A 17,275-nucleotide genomic window follows, 5' to 3' on the forward strand; every position below is an offset into this window, starting at 1 on the left:
ATATCAGACACTACACCTGTTTGAAGAGATAAATTAAAAATATTAGTTAATGGTTCACAGAGTTCCATTTTGCATTCCTTAAGAACCCTTGAAAAAACCTCATCAGGACCTGGCGACTTATTTTGCTTCAGTCTGTCTATCTGCCTCACAACCATCTCACTAGTGACTGTGATGTTACATAATTTATCTTCTTCTAGCCCACTGTAAAAATTAATTACTGGAATATTGTTAGTGTCTTCCTGTGTAAAAACTGAGAGAAAATAATTATTTAAAATCAAGCACATTTCATTCTCTTTGTCAGTAAGGTGCCCATAGTTATTTTTAAGGGGACCTATCTTATCTCTAACTTTTGTTCTATAGACCTGGAAAAAACTTTTTGGGTTAGTTTTAGAATCCCTAGCAACTTTAATTTCATAGTCCCTTTTAGCTTTTCTTATCCCCTTTTTAATGTCCCTCTTAATGTTAATATACTGATTCATAAGATGACCCTCACCTCTTTTGATACGCCTATAAATTCCTTTCTTTTGCCCTAGTAGATATTTGAGCCTATTATTCATCCATTTTGGGTCATTTCTATTTGATCTAATTTCTTTATATGGGATAAACGCTCTTTGAGCAGCATGTATAGTGTTCAGAAAACTGTCATATTGATAGCTCTCTTCGTTACCCCAGTCAACAGATGATAAGTGTTCTCTAAGCCCATCGTAATCTGCTAAGCGAAAATCTGGGACTGTTACTGAGTTATCGCTACTAACGTACTTCCATTCAATGCTAAATGTAATTGATTTGTGGTCGCTAGCACCCAGTTCCTCAGAAATTTCTAAATTATTAACAAGGGATTCATTGTTTGCCATAACTAAGTCAAGCAGGTTATTTCCCCTTGTAGGTTCTGTCACAAACTGCTTCAAAAAACAATCCTGAAATACTTCTAAGAAGTCGTATGATTCTAAATTCCCAGTCAAGAAATTCCAATCAACATGACTAAAGTTAAAGTCTCCTAGAATTACTACATTATCGTGCCTTGTGGCCTTAACAATTTCCTCCCATAGTAGTTTCCCTTGGTCCCTATCTAAGTTTGGGGGACGGTATATCACTCCTAAAATCAGTTTTTCATGCCCCTCTGAAAATTCTATCCAAACAGACTCTGTATGTGTTACTTCAGACTTAATACCCGTTTTTATGCAACAGTTCAAGCGATCTCGGACATACAATGCCACCCCACCCCCCCTCCCAATACTTCTATCTTCTTGGAACAATTTAAAACCCTGAATATGACATTCCGCAGGCATGTCCCGACTTTTTGAATTAAACCACGTCTCAGTTAAGGCAAATACATCAATGTTACCTACACTAGCAACTAATCTCAACTCGTCCATCTTATTCCTAGCACTACGGCAATTAGCATAATAAACATTGAAAGACTCTCCTTTCTCTTTACCCTTCCTGCTCATTTCTATTTTTCTACTAAACCTATTACTGTCCTTATCACCCAAGGTCCCTGGCTTTTCAATATCTATCTCGTTCTTATTATTACTAGTTCCCCTAGAACTCGTAATATTACTACACTGGGACTTCACTGCTTTCCTGCCAAAACCCATACCACTAACTATCCCATAACACTAACTATCCCACAATAGTAGAGATGGTTGATTTGGGTTTCTTGTACAACCTGACCAGCTCAGAGACACACACTCCACTTTCATACTTATCAATGATCTCTTTCTTCATTTCTATTGGAATTCTCACCCTTATTGCTGTAGGGTTGGCACTAGAAGCTTTCTTGGGGTCCATGGTCACTTATTTTCCAGATAAAGCACCGAAAACACTGTAATAATATGAAACATTTCGATTGTATGCTTGGATGTTACCGCGGAGGCTGGCTGGTAAACAATGCCACCGGTGGAACATATGAGGCTGGCTCAGGCCGCACATTGGACGCGTCTCGGACGAAGAACGGTGAGCGGGTTTTTGGGCGGTATGCGAGGCCAAATTTTTGCGATCAAAGCGTCCGGTATGCGGATTGTACGGTATGCGATGCGTACGGTATGCGGGGGTCCACTGTACAACCATAAACACTATACGAAAATACATCTCAAAGTCGGAGTTTTAATCCAAAAACACAGTCGGAGGTTTTTTTTCCTCATTATGCATTGCACGTGCGCAGGATTTTTTTTATACAATGCACACTGACCACACCGACCCATTCTCTCACATGTGGGCCTACCAGTTTTCTCCTGCTTGATTTGAAGCTGCTAGAATTATTGAGCATATACATGTCCGAAACACTGGCTTGTAAGACGTATATATACGGCCAAAACAGTCATGGGTTAATGTTATGAATGAGAAGCTGGATGTTCTGGTATTAAGCTAAACAGCTCAAGAATGAGTGGATTAGAGTAAAAGTGAGAAGTGGGTTATAGTAATTGCTTATGCACCTGGGAAGAGAGGAGTGCAAAGAGAGTGAGAAAGAGGAAATGATTAGAGTAGGGGTCATCCTAGGAAAGGATGGAGGGAGGAGCTAAAGGAAGTTTTGTATACCAGGGACTTGGGCATACAGCAGACATGTGTGAGCATGTTAGATAGGAGTGGAGACAAATGATTTTAGGGACTTGATGAGCTGTTGGAGTGTGAAGGGATTCAGGGAAACCAGTTAGCCAGATCTGAATTCTGGAGGTGGAAAGTACAGTGCTTGCACTCTGAAGGAGGGGTTTGGGATATATGCTGTTTAGATGGACAGGTAAATTGTTGTATCTGTGCACCTCTGACAAGACAGTGATAGTGTAAATGTTGAAAATTATTTTTTTTTTGGTTCACCCTGCCTCAGTGGAAGATGGTTAGTGTGTTAAAAAAAAAAAAAAGTTAAGCAAATTTTTAAGGAATTTTGAAAGTGAGTGAAAGAATAATTGTTATGAGGCCTAAATGCTGAAGTTGGAGTGAGTGTTGTATATAGTGCAACAGGAAAGTTTGGAGTGCCAGGGTAAATGACAATATGGGGTCTCTAAGTGAATTATATATTGAAAGAGGTTTGGAAATAGGTAATACTTTTTTAGGAACAAGATGATAAATAAGTACGTAAGGTATATAGGGCAGTTTGTTGGACTATGTATTGTATTATGAGAACAGATTATCCAACTTACGAGGTGATATAAAAAAGACCTGGAAAACCCTATCAGAAATTCTGGGAACAAAAAAGATATCACGAAATAGCGAAATAAAATTAGCAAAATCAGATGAACCCCAACTCCCACCAACAGAAACAGCAAACAGACTCAATGATTTCTTCTCCACTATAGGACAAAACCTTGCCAATAAAATCCCAAACTCAGATACCCCACCAAATGACTACCTCACCGGCAACTACCCGAACACACTGTTCCTAGCTCCGACTAACCCATACGAAGTCTCCCTTATTATCAACGCACTAAAAAACAAGGCAGGAGATTTAAATACCTTACCACCCTTTATATACAAAAAAGTGTCACAAGTGCTATCACCAATCATTGCAACACTCTTTAACAAATCCATTGAATCCTCCACCTTCCCTACAGTACTCAAAATAGCAAGGGTCACCCCGATCCACAAAGGAGGAGACCAAACAGAGTTGAATAACTATAGGCCAATATCCAACTTACACCCTCTCTCAAAAATCTTCGAAAAATTAATTCATAAACGAATCTACTCCTACCTTATCTCCCAAAACATACTCAACCCCTGCCAATTTGGATTCAGGCCTAATAAAAATACTAATGATGCTATTATACACATGCTAGAACATATATACACTGCAATAGAGAAAAAAGAAGTCCCACTGGGGATCTTCATTGACTTACGTAAAGCTTTTGATACAGTTGACCATGACTTGCTCCACGTAAAATTGTCACACTATGGTATAAGAGGGCACTCCCTCAACTACCTCAAGTCATACCTCAGCAACAGAAGCCAATATGTGTACGCAAATGGGGCAAACTCTTCTGCACAACCAATTACAGTTGGTGTCCCACAGGGAAGTGTCCTTGGCCCTCTTCTCTTTCTCCTATACATAAATGACCTACCAAATGCTTCGCAATTACTCAAACCCACACTATTTGCTGATGACACAACATACGTCTTCTCCCACCCGAGCCCAGTCACGCTAGCCAATACTGTAAATACCGAATTACAGAAAATATCTACCTGGATGAGTACTAACAAACTTACACTAAACATTGACAAAACCTACTTCATTCAGTTTGGTAACAGAGCTACAGATGTCCCTCTTAACATAATGATAAACGGATCACCTATCACAAAGCTAACAGAGGGAAAATTCTTAGGAATCCACCTTGATAATAGACTCAAATTTCATACACATATACAACAAATTTCTAAGAAAATTTCCAAGACTGTAGGCATACTATCGAAGATACGGTACTATGCTCCACAGTCAGCCCTCCTGGCCCTATATCACTCTCTTATTTACCCCTATCTCACCTATGGAATTTGTGCATGGGGCTCAACAACAAGTAACCATCTCAGACCACTAATTACCCAACAAAAGGCTGCAGTTAGAATGATAACAAATTCTCACTACAGGCAGCACACTCCACCAATATTCAATACACTCAACCTACTCACCATACAAAACATCCATACTTATTACTGCACCTATTACATACATAGAACACTCAACTCTGATATTAACCCTCCCCTCAAACATCTCCTTGCCAACCTCAACAGAACACATGACCACAACACAAGGCACAGATCACTCTTTGATATTCCTCGTGTCCATCTCACGCTATGCAAAAACTCAATGCACATAAAAGGCCCTAAAATCTGGAATTCATTACCTGTAAATATAAAAGAAACACTACCTGTTTATAAATTCAAGTCTCTTCTCAAAGATCACTTACTCACCCAAAACCAAATAAATACTGAATAACTGAACCTTATAAATTGTATATCTTAAATGTTTCTCACAATTATATCACATAAATGTTAAACCTAAAACCCAATCTAACATTATTATTTTTTAAATACACTACCTAACAGAATACTCCATTCTACTGAATTTACAACAATGCATGCAACCATATGACCTGTCTTTGTAATTCTCACTTGTGCTTTATAGTAATCTGTTTACATTAATGTTTTTCACTGATTTCATCATTGCTTAGTTAATCTTAAGTTAATTTTAAGCCAGCCCGTAATGCTATGCATAGTATAAGTGGCTTTGGCATGCTGCTCTTATCTGTATTTTTTTGTACCTCTGTATGTGTGCTCAAATTATAAATAAATAAATAAATAAATAAATAAATAAATAAATAGATAAAAGATTACTGGGTACATTTCTGGATGTGCATGTTATGAATGAAGTGACAGGTATGTCAGATCATTATTTAGTGGTAGCTACAGTAAGGGGTAAGTGGTAGGTGGAGTACAAAGAGAATAGCATCAGTGGATAAAGAGAAGTGAAAGTAAATAAATTGATGAAGGAGACAGGGAAAGATGTAAGAAACTACTGGGTGAAAGGTGAGCTAGTAAGTACAGGTAATGAGGTTGAAGATGAATGGAGTGGGTGTAAGAATGCAGTCTTAGTGTGTACAGCAGAAGTTTGTAGGTATAGCAAGGTGGGTGCTGGTAAGAAGAGGAATGGTTGATGGGAAGATGAGGTAAAGAGGGTAGCAAGGGAGGAAAAGTTAGCATACAAGAGGTTTTTAATATAGAAATGAACTGTGGAAGGCAGAATATATGAGAAATGAGAAAATGAGTGAGGTTTAATTAGCTCATTTTGCTGAGAATGAGAAAGTTTTTAAAAGAGATTAAAAAGTTAAGAAAGCCTGGGGAGCAAGTGTGCTTGGCAGTTAAAAATCTAAAGAGGGGAGATGTTAAATGTGGAGGTGGAGTGTGTTGGGAAGATGGAATATTTTGAGGTGTCAAGTGCTAGTGAAGGGAGACAGTGATTTCACGTTTTGGGCTGGGAGTATGAAAGAGCTGGATGTGGGTGTGGGTGAGGAAGTGCATGGGGCAAAGGGTAGAATGTAATTAAGGTAAAGCAGTTGGGACAGATGGGATTAAGACAGATGTAAAAAACAGGTGAGGATATAGTTTTGGAGTGGTTGATGTATTTATTCAGTATATGCATGAAAGAAAGGAAGATACCTAAGGACTGGCAGAGAGCATGCATAGTGTAAGGGTAAAGGTGACTAAGAGAGTATAAGAATTAGAAGGATATATGCCTGTTGAATATACCAGAATATTATAATAATCAAGGGAGAAGCACCTGTGGGAGAGGAGGGATGTGGAAGGTATTTAGGCTTAATTCAGGAAACTGGAGCATAGATGCAATTCCCTAGATCAAGAGCCTCACCAGCATCAAGGAACCTTCCTTGAGGGGTGAATATACCAGAGAAATTCTCAGTTGGGGTTTTGATCACCAGACCTTGGGCATCAGAGTCCTGTCTCTCACTAGTAAGCTATCTATCTTGCTGTCTCCTACTGAGGCAAGGTAACCCCAGAAAATAGAAAACATATTCACTATCATTCAATCACTGCCTTGCCAGGATTGTGTTGATGTCACATTTATGACTATCCTAACAGTAATATCCAGTGTGGGGACTCTATCCAGCTAACCACTTTTTCTAAATCTCTTTCATAAATGTTACCTTGCTCACACTCCAACACTTAACTTTCCATTCCTATGCAACATGCTTGCACAAGCCTGTTAGGTATTAAATTCCATAGCACTCAAAACCTCTTTTCACCCCTTTGTAGGACCAACACTACCCCTCCACTTCTGATTTATAATACTGTACCTCCTAGTCATCCTATTTTGCTCCATCTTTTCTCAAATACCCAAGCCACATCAACTCTTCAGCTCTTTGAAATACACTCTTGGTAACCCTATACAATCTACAAGCTCCAAATTCTCTTCATAATCACATCACTTGTTGCCTTCACACACAGTACCTTTATTGCCTCCAGCCTTCTCACTGCAACATTCAAAACCCATCCTTCACACCCATATAACATTGTTGGGATCATTTCCCTTTTTGCCTCCATGAAAGGTCAGTCTTCCCAGATGCCTCAATGCATCACCCACCTTTTTCCCTGTTCCCCATCAATTCTATGATTCATTTTGCTTTTCATAGACCCAACGGACATGTCCACTCTCAAATATCTAAAGACATTTATTCTTCTGTGATCCCTTCAGTTTGATATCAGTCTTTCAATGACTAAATTTTTTGTTACTCTCATCACCTTGCTCTTCCCTGTGTTCACTTTTAATTCCTTTCTTTTACATACCCCTCCTAAATTCTTCCATCAATCTTTGCAATTTCTCTACAGGATCTACTAAAACAACTGTGTAGTTGCCAAAGAGCAACTGTGACAACTCCCACTTATACCAAATTCATTGTTTTAATCCCACACCACTCCCCAACATACTAGCATTCACTTTTACAATACCATCTATAACTGTTAAACAACTATAGTGGTATCACACATTCCTGTCTAAAATAATCCCCTTCTCATGCATACCCTAACTATAGCCTATGGATAAAGTAGGACATAAAATATGTTTGCAGATTAACATAGAGGATTTAGAACACTAATATATGGGTATGAGGAATGGGCTTTCAGTGTTGCAGTGAGGAGGAGGCTGTAAAGATGCCTTATTTTAAGAGCAATGTGTAGGGTAAATATTTTAGAATTCAGAGCATAGAAATTCAGAGACAATTTGAGGCTACCAAGGGTGTAATTCAGAGGGCTGAGAAATGGTTGTTGAGATGTTCTGAGAAATAACAGAGAATGGAGCAGAATAGGATGACTAAGAGGATGCATAATTCTGGAGTGGAAGGAAGTAGTAGGGGTTGTCACAGGAAGGATTGCAAGGAGCTAGAGGTTTTGAGTCCTAGGTGCTTGTGCGAGCATATTACCAAGGAGAAAGCAGTTTTTATGACTGGACGTGTAGTGTGAGCAAGGTAACATTTATAAAGGGATTCAGAAGAAACTGGTTAACCAGGATTGAGTCCTGGAGGTGGGAAGTACAGTGCCTGCATTCTGGAGGGTCACTTGAATTGTGATGTATGCACATCACATGGCAAAATAGCTGTTAATTTGTTTTTTATTCATTTTGCCTTGGTGGAAGACAGTAGTTAAAAAAAAAAAGATCTATATATAATAAGGTACTGTATAGAGGCACTGAATTAAAAAAATAATTATTTTTAAAATGTTTTTATTCTTGGTATAAAGGTCCACAATCAACATCTCCCATCTCCACATATACTGTGCGTGTCTGAGTGAAATAGTCTACTGCAGTAAGGCCATTTTCTCTACCAATGCCACTATGTTTGTAGCCACCAAAAGGAACTTCTGTTGGGTATAAATTGTAAGTATTGATCCACACAGTCCCAGCTTCAATGGCATTGGCCACTCTATGACCACGCTGAATATCTCTGAAAACACGAATGACATTAATGCATTTTTGTAAATAAAATTGTGAGGATTACTGTAAATAATAAATGTGAGATATAATGTGTAGTTAGGAAAAGACAAACAGGCCATTTTATTGGTAATGTTTCAGTCCTGGGGCCTTGATCATTCCAAATGTGAATTTTTTTTTTATAGCTGTATCCCACCGAGGCAGGGTGACCTAAAAAGAAAAACAAGCTTTTTCTTTTAAATTTAGTAATTTATACAGAAAAGGTTACTAGCCCTTGTTCCCAGCCTTTTAGATGCCTCTTACAACATTCTTATTGAGGAAGAATTCTGTTCCACTTTTCCCATGGAGATAAGAGGAAATAAAAATGAACAAGAACTAGTATTAAGAAAATAGAAAAAAAAAAAACAGAGGGGAGGGTGTAAATACATATGCATGTACATGCATGTGTAGTGTGACCTCAGTATAAGAAGAAGTAGGAAGATATACCTGTTATCCTGAATGTTTATGAGACAGAACCCTTCAAGGGAGGTTCCTTGATGCTGGTGAGAGGCTCTTGATCTAGGGTATTGTATATGTGCTCCAATTCCCTGAATCGAGTCTGAATATCTTCCAACCCTCCCCCCCCCTACAGGGGCTGTATAATCCTACAGGTTTAGCACTCCCCCATGAATATAATTATAATAATTATGAGACAAAAAAGGACACCAGCAATCCTACCATCATGCTAAATGTATATAAGAGTAGGAAAAGCTCGGTCAGGAAGGCCCCCCCCCCAGAGTAACTGAGATTTAGGTTGTATCTGGTGGTGGGTGGGATGAATCTTGTAGAATATCATGTGCTTGTGTTGTGGCAGTATTGTAGCTACTTGGTTTGTGTGGGACTGTAAAGCAATCAGATCCTTCCAAACACCAGCATCTGTTGAGACATGGTTCCATGAAGATTATCCATGTACTGGCCCAACTCAGGTGTTCCTGTGGACAATGCAGGCATTACTTATGTCATCCTTGTTGCATGCATATTTTTGTTTATCTTAGCACCCAAACGGGTAGAAGTTTGTCCACTAGAATAAACAAACACAAATATACATGCAACAGGAATGACAGGAGCAATGTGTGTGGGGGACCAGAAGAACATTGAACAAGTTAGGTTAGTGCACTGATCTTCATGGAGCCAGATCTCAGCAGACACCAGCGTTTGCACCTCTGATTGCCTAATAAACTCATATTTTGTAATGAAGGATGTGTGAAGGGTGACGGCAATGGTCACAGCTCTCCCTCCCTTCCTGCGTCCCTCTCCTCCTTACTCTCCCTCCCTCCCTGTGTCCCTCTGCTCTTTACTCTCCCTCCCTTCCTGCATCCCTCTCCTTACTTTCCCTCCCTCCCTACATCCCCCTGCTCCTTACTCTCCCTCCGTACATCCCTCTGCTGCTTACTCTCCCTCCCTAAATCCGTCTGCTCCTTACTCTATCACTGAAAATGATACTGTATTATTTAGGTTATTATAATCAAAAGAGCTAAACTGCAAGGGTTATACAGCACAGCAGGGCAGGATGCAGGGGAAGTGGGTGGCAAAAGGAGGAGGGATGATTATTAGTATATGGAGTGCAGCGGGGCAGTGGATAGTGCAGGGGGTAGAGGGTAGCACGAGACTAAGGTAGAAAGGACTGAGGAGAGTGGTAGAGGTATCATCAGAGCTTGTTTAGTAAATCAGTTGCTGTCAAAAAGTCAATGAGTGTCTGGATTAACCCTTAAACTGTCCAAACGTAGATCTACATTCACCTGCATGGTGCTCCGAATATTTTGAAAAATAAAAAAATCTAAAAAGAGTGCAAAAATTATAGGGGGATAAGTCTGTTGAGTACACCTGGTAAAGTGAATGGCAGAGTTGTTATTGAAAGAATTAAGAGTAAGACGGAGAATAGGATAGCAGATGAACAAGGAGGCTTTAGGAAAGGTAGGGGGTGTGTGGACCAGGTGTTTACAGTGAAACATATAAGTGAACAGTATTTAGATAAGGCTAAAGAGGTCTTTGTGGCATTTATGGATTTGGAAAAGGGGTATGACAGGGTGGATAGGGGGGCAATGTGGCAGATGTTGCAGGTGTATGGTGTAGGAAGTAGGTTACTGAAAGCAGTGAAGAGTTTTTACAAGAATAGTGAGGCTCTGGTTAGAGTATGTAGGAAAGAGGGAGATTATTTCCCAGTAAAAGTAGGCCTTAGACAAGGATGTGTGATGTCACCGTGGTTTAATATATTTATAGATAGGGTTGTAAGAGAAGTAAATGCATGGGTCTTGGCAAGAGGCGTGGCGTTAAAAGATAAAGAATCACACATAAAGTGGGAGTTGTCACAGTTGCTCTTTGCTGATGACACTGTGCTCTTGGGAGATTCTGAAGAGAAGTTGCAGAGGTTGGTGGATGAATTTGGTAGGGTATGCAAAAGAAGAAAATTAAAAGTGAATACAGGAAAGAGTAAGGTTATGAGGATAACAAAAAGATTAGGTGATGAAAGATTGGATATCAGATTGGAGGGAGAGAGTATGGAGGAGGTGAATGTATTCAGATATTTGGGAGTGGACGTGTCAGCGGATGGGTCTATGAAAGATGAGGTGAATCATAGAATTGGTGAGGAGAAAAGGGTGAGCAGTGCACTTAGGAGTCTGTGGAGACAAAGAACTTTGTCCTTGGAGGCAAAGAGGGAAATGTATGAGAGTATAGTTTTACCAATGCTCTTATATGGGTGTGAAGCATGGGTGATGAATGTTGCAGCGAGGACAAGGCTGGAGGCAGTGGAGATGTCATGTCTGAGGGCAATGTGTGGTGTGAATATAATGCAGAGAATTCGTAGTTTAGAAGTTAGGAGGTGCAGGATTACCAAAACTGTTGTCCAGAGGGCTGAGGAAGGGTTGTTGAGGTGGTTCAGACATGTAGAGAGAATGGAGCGAAACAGAATGACTTCAAGAGTGTATCAGTCTGTAGTGAAAGGAAGGCGGGGTAGGGGTCGGCCTAGGAAAGGTTGGAGGGAGGGGGTAAAGGAGGTTTTGTGTGCAAGGGGCTTGGACTTCCAGCAGGCATGCATGAGCGTGTTTGATAGGAGTGAATGGAGACAAATGGTTTTTAATACTTGACGTGCTGTTGGAGTGTGAGCAAAGTAACATTTATGAAGGGATTCAGGGAAACCGGCAGGCCGGACTTGAGCCCTGGAGATGGGAAGTACAGTGCCTGCACTCTGAAGGAGGGGTGTTAATGTTGCAGTTTAAAAACTGTAGTGTAAAGCACCCTTCTGGCAAGACAGTGATGGAGTGAATGATGGTGAAAGTTTTTCTTTTTCGGGCCACCCTGCCTTGGTTGGAATTGGCCAGTGTGTTAATAAATAAATAAAAAAAAATCTATTTTTGTTTTTAAATTAAATGATGACAACTATATTAACCTGGATGTTCTGCCTAAAATCTGGAATTCATTACCTGTAAATATAAAAGAAACATTACCTGTTTATAAATTCAAGTCTCTTCTCAAAGATCACTTATTCACCCAAAACCAAATAAATACTGAATAACTGAACCTTATAAATTGTATATCTTAAATGTTTCTCACAATTATATCACATAAATATTAAACCTAAGACCCAATCTAACTTTGTTATTTTTTAAATACACTACCTAACAGAATACTCCATTCGACAATTTACAGCAATGCATGCAACCATATGACCTGTCTTTGTAATACTCATTTGTGCTTTATTGTTATCTGTTTACAATAATGTTTTATCACTGATTACATCATTGCTTAGTCAATTTTAAGCCAGCCTGTAATGTTATGCATACAAGTGGCTTTGGCATGCTGCTCTTACCTGTATTTTTTTGTACCTCTGTATGTATGCTCAAAATTACTAACCTATTCTTATGTTACCCAAGTAATAGCTTTTATATCCTTTTACTCAAGTGTGAGTTAATTGTTCTAACATATTGTATTGCTACTACTATTACAACTTATATCACTACTACTACTACTACTACCACTAGTACTGCACCTCACTCTGATCCTATAGATGCCCTCTGTGTCCATGTACTGTTTGTAACGGCTTGACAAAGCTCCTGGAGAGCAAAACGTTGCCACAATAAAAATGTCATTAGCTGCACTTGTGTCCTTTTACTTATTGTTGGTAATTCTACCAACTTTATTACATTCCTTCTTATTCTTGGAAATGATTTTGTTACGGAGAACACTATCCTGGCCAAAGACTAAGATTCGAACCATAATACGAGGGCTATGAAATGGTCGGGCATACATAGTAGAAGTCAGAAGGATGGGAAAGTGATCACTATCATGTAAATCTGGAAGAAAAGACCACACGAAATCAAGTGCAACAAGCAAGGAGCAAATAGAAAGATCAATGCAGGAGAGAGACCGAGTACGAGAATCAAAATGGGTAGGAGCACCCGTGTTTAGAACATGAAGAGGATGAGATGCGAGAAAAGTCTCCAACTAATTATGACAAGAGTCACAGTCGGACCCTCCCCACAGGTGATGGCGAGCGTTAAAACCACCCAACAACAATACGGGCAGTAGTAGAGATGAAATTAAAAATGCAATATCAGAGATACAGAATGCACGGGAGGGAGAAAGATAAAGATAGCAAACTGTAAACCATCAGTGTAAATAAATACGAGCTGCAGTATAATGCAGCGGGGAACAAATAAAAACTTGTTGATATGGTATATCAACACATACAAGAAGTGCGCTTTCATTAAATGATTCGTCAGGTAAAGGATCAGAAGAATGTATCAGCAAGTAGCCCGAAACGGGGCGAATGACAGCAGAACAAATTTTGGGCTCTTGCAACCCAACACATACTGGGGACAACTGGGAGAGCAACAATTGGAGTTCTCCTCGATTACCCCTAAGGCCACGAATATTCCATTGTAAAAAAGACATTATGTACAGAAATAAAAATGACAACAATAAGAAATGATAAAACCTATGGGCTTTGAGAATCAGTAAAGGTAACATGTGGGAACAACAGTAAGCGTGTGAGTAAGGAAGAATTAGAATATTGCGGAGGAATAGATTGTTGCATGGGTCGTGAAATATAAGGGGTTGGAGGCAGCGCGTTGGTGTCCATCGGGGGTGTCATCTCCACTATATAGCTGGAGACAGCATCTAACATCTCAGTTGATAAGGAAGCCAATGATGCCATGTCAAAGACAGGAGAGGCAGTGCAAGTAAGGTCAGAGTATGAGCCTAGAGAGATGCACTGGCTGGGGGAGAAGAATCCTGCAGTGTAACAGGAGAGGAAGGAGGTTGGAGGGCAACTATGGAAGAAGATAGGGGGGGGACAGGGGAAGAGGGAACTACACTAGGGGTAGGGTGAACCTCCACTTTTGCGTGAGAGCTGGAAAGTGGGTGAGAACTAGTCTCTGAGGTAGAAGATAGATTCTGGACAGGAGATGGATGTGAAGTGGAGGTCTGCGAGGTCTAGTAGACTGAGAAGTAAGCGAGCGAGATGAAGAAGTAGAAGTAGAAAGTGGTGCGGAGGAAGGAGTGTCAGAGGATAAAACTGCAAAAGCATTAGAAACTGGGGTGACTCCAGAAGACAGGGATGCATAGGGATTGAGAGGCGGGAGGTTGGAGGTCTGCAGGCTACTTGAGCATATGGGACACAAGGAAGTTTTCCTTGAAGGCGGAGCTGAGAGACTACCATAGTGTAAGGCTTTCATGCTCTTTAGGGTAACGGATCTCTTGTTCATTACAATAGACCTGGCACCGGCAGGAAAAGGAAAGATGAGGTTCCTTGCAATTGAGACAAGAGGGAGGAAGACGGATTGGAATGATCTGCTGCACCACAGATCAGGCATTCCACCGCAGATCTGCAGTGTTTAGCGGGGTGCCCAAAATGCCAGCAATTACAACACTGTTGAGGGTGGGAACTACTTGACGGACCTCTAAATGATGGCCCGCAATATAGACAGAAGACGAAAGTTCACAGCAGTCGAAGGTTAAATGAGCGATGTTACTAGGAAAGCGCCTTCTCCCACAAACACAGGATGTATGTATCTACCTTTAGAATAGGGAGGTTTTGAAGGCTTAATTCTTCTAAAATATCATCGCTGCAAGACAAAAAATCACTCTGTACAATGGTGCACGGTAAGACCACAGTACCACTGCAAGAATTAAGAGTAGCATGCTTACGAATGGTAACTGGTATGTTATCTATGGAAGTGATGTGGGAGAGAGCATGAGCTTGCTCTGAATTCTGTACAGTTACGACACGCGCACCACTTCGAAGAGTGTGGAAAGATATATTTTGGCCAACGTGCCTTAAAAGAGTTTTACCAATTCCATGAGCAGACAGATAATCCGTTTGAGACGCTGTTTGTAAAGAAAATTGTCCACTGCGCACTTGTTAGCTCGGTATGCAAAGGTAGCGAGTGCAGTGTAGGTCATTTTTGAGCGATCATCGACAAACTGTCATCAGTAGGTTGTCTTGGACATTTAGGAGTAGTACCGCAGGCGGTCTAACCCGAGGGAGGCGGGCAATCTGAAAATCATTGCACCGTATTCGGAGAGGCTGGACACATTGTGAAAGGCATGCTAGAGGCATTGACACCACAGCACCCAAAGCAGGTGATGAAGTGTCACTGGCAGAAGGTACAGGGGTATGAGAAGAGTCGAGATTATTATTATAATAAAAAAAAAGCGCTAAGCCACAAGGGCTATACAGCCGAAGAAGTGTCGAGAGAATGAACCAATAATGAAGCCGGGTCAGAACAGGGTGTGGGATCAGAATGGGGCCTGGGAGGAGGAAGGGTTTCACTGGACAAAGACTCCATAATAACAGGTGCATCTTCTGTGATATCTCCTTTCTTGTTATTCTAAGAAAAAAAAGAAAGAAGGAAAGAAAGAAAAGGGACAGCGGAGGGACAGTCGCTAGGAGTCATGGAGGGGCCAAAAGCTCCTCCCCTCATCCGAGAGGGCCTCAAGCCCACCGGTGGTGAAGATGCAGCATGGAACCCGTGCCATACCCTACCCTTCACGGCAGTAAACCAGTGCTCTGGGATAGCAACCTCACATCTACCGAGCTACCTTGGTGGACAAAAGAAAGGGCGGTCAGAAACCCACCACAAAGCATACCCCCTTCGGCTGCCACCTCCCAGAACCGACAGGCAGCTTCCAGAGATACACCCATTACCCAAAGGGCACCCAGCCCTCTTCCCGGAAATCCAGGAAGGGATAATTCTGATTCTACGGCAAACCACACCACCCCAAGGGACCTCACGGAGTGGGACAAACCCCGGCACGCCACCTCCTACCTAGAAACTGTAATGCCAGAGGGGAGGACCCCAGAGGCTACAAATGGGACAGGAAGCTAGGGGAGGGTGGGGAGAGGGAACGAAAGGGAAAAATGGGGAGGGTGGGGTACAGAAGGGAGGATTGGGGGGTAATTAGGTTCGGTTGGAGGAAGAAGATCAAGAGGTCCAATTCCTCAGACCAATAGCCTCCTTACCGCTGCAAGGAGCCCCCCTTAACCCTTTCAGGGTTGGTGCCGTACTAGTACGGCTTGCATGCCAGGGTTGGTGTCATACTAGTATGCATAAATTCTAGTGCCTTCAAATCTAGAGAGAGAAAGCTGGTAGGCCTACATATGAATGAATGGGTCTATGTGGTCAGTGTGCACAGTATAAAAAAAAATCCTGCAGCACACAGTGCATAATGAGAAAAAAAAATCCGACCATGTTTTTGGTTTAAAACAGCAACTTTGCAGTGTATTTTCGTATTCTATTTATGGTTGTATTCTAGTTTTTTTGGTCTCATTTTATAGAATGGAAGACATATTACGGAAATTCAGATGATTTTGATTGGTTTCACAATGAAAAGTAAATGGTCCAAGTCGGACCGAAACGTCATCGTAAGCTCCTCTCTTCTATGTGCGGGTTATTTGTGTATCGTTCCAGTCACGGTGTTGTGCCTTTTTTTTATTTAATGAAAAGTATCTTGAAACTGAGCTCAAAGTAGCAGAAATGTTCGATTTTTGCCAAAGTTCAAAGGTAAACAAATCATGCCATGCGTCCAATACACGTCAGCTGGTGAGTCTGATATTCTTTCACAAGTGCGCTGATATTATACCTTAAAAATATTATACCTTAAAAATTATTATATCTTAAAAATAACTCTGGGCATCTTACTGACAAGGAAAATGAAATGTGCTCTATTTTTAATAATTATTTTCTCTCGGTTTTCACTCAGGAAGACACTAACAACATCCCAGTAATTAATTTTTATAGTGGGCCTGAAGACGATAAATTATGCAATATCATAGTCACTAGTGAAATGGTTATCAAACAGATAGACCGATTGAAGCAAAATAAATCCCTGGGCCCTGATGAACTTTCAAGGGTTCTTGCAAAATCAGCCAAAATCATCTCAATTTCTGTAATATGTCTTCCATTCTATAAAATGAGACCAAGAAAACTAGAATACAACAATAAATACCATACGAAAATACACTGCAAAGTCGCTGATTTATTCCAAAAAAATGGTCAAAGTTTTTTTTTTCTCATTATGCACTGTGTGCGGCAGGAATTTTTTTAGACTGTGCACACTGACCATATAGACCCATTCTTTCATATGAAGGCCTACCAGCTTTCTCCCACTAGATTTGAGGCCGCTAGAATTTATGCGTACTAGTACGTCAAAAACCCCTACGCGTAAGACGTACTAGTACGACGAAAACCCTCAAAGGGTTAAAGAGTGCAAAATGGAACTTTGTGAATGACTGACTAATATTTTTAATATTTCACTTCAAACAGGTGTAGTGTCCAATATAAATTCGCTAGAAAACATCCAGCGATTGAAGAC

At 40.6% G+C, this 17,275-nt stretch overlaps 1 protein-coding gene across 1 annotated transcript in view; it reads right to left on the reverse strand.

Moving 5' to 3' along the window:
* Window positions 1–8,198: 8,198 nt before the first annotated feature.
* Window positions 8,199–17,275, reverse strand: part of LOC128701165 (4-trimethylaminobutyraldehyde dehydrogenase) — a gene marked incomplete at its 5' end in the record, with an annotated part of 84,942 nt that continues 75,865 nt past the window's right edge. Inside the window, 1 exon segment of the mRNA XM_070087859.1 lies at window positions 8,199–8,435. Within this exon segment, the coding sequence (XP_069943960.1) occupies window positions 8,216–8,435 (220 nt within the window).

Source organism: Cherax quadricarinatus, chromosome 2, assembly GCF_038502225.1.
Source record: "Cherax quadricarinatus isolate ZL_2023a chromosome 2, ASM3850222v1, whole genome shotgun sequence".
Classification (NCBI taxonomy): Eukaryota; Metazoa; Arthropoda; class Malacostraca; order Decapoda; family Parastacidae; genus Cherax; species Cherax quadricarinatus.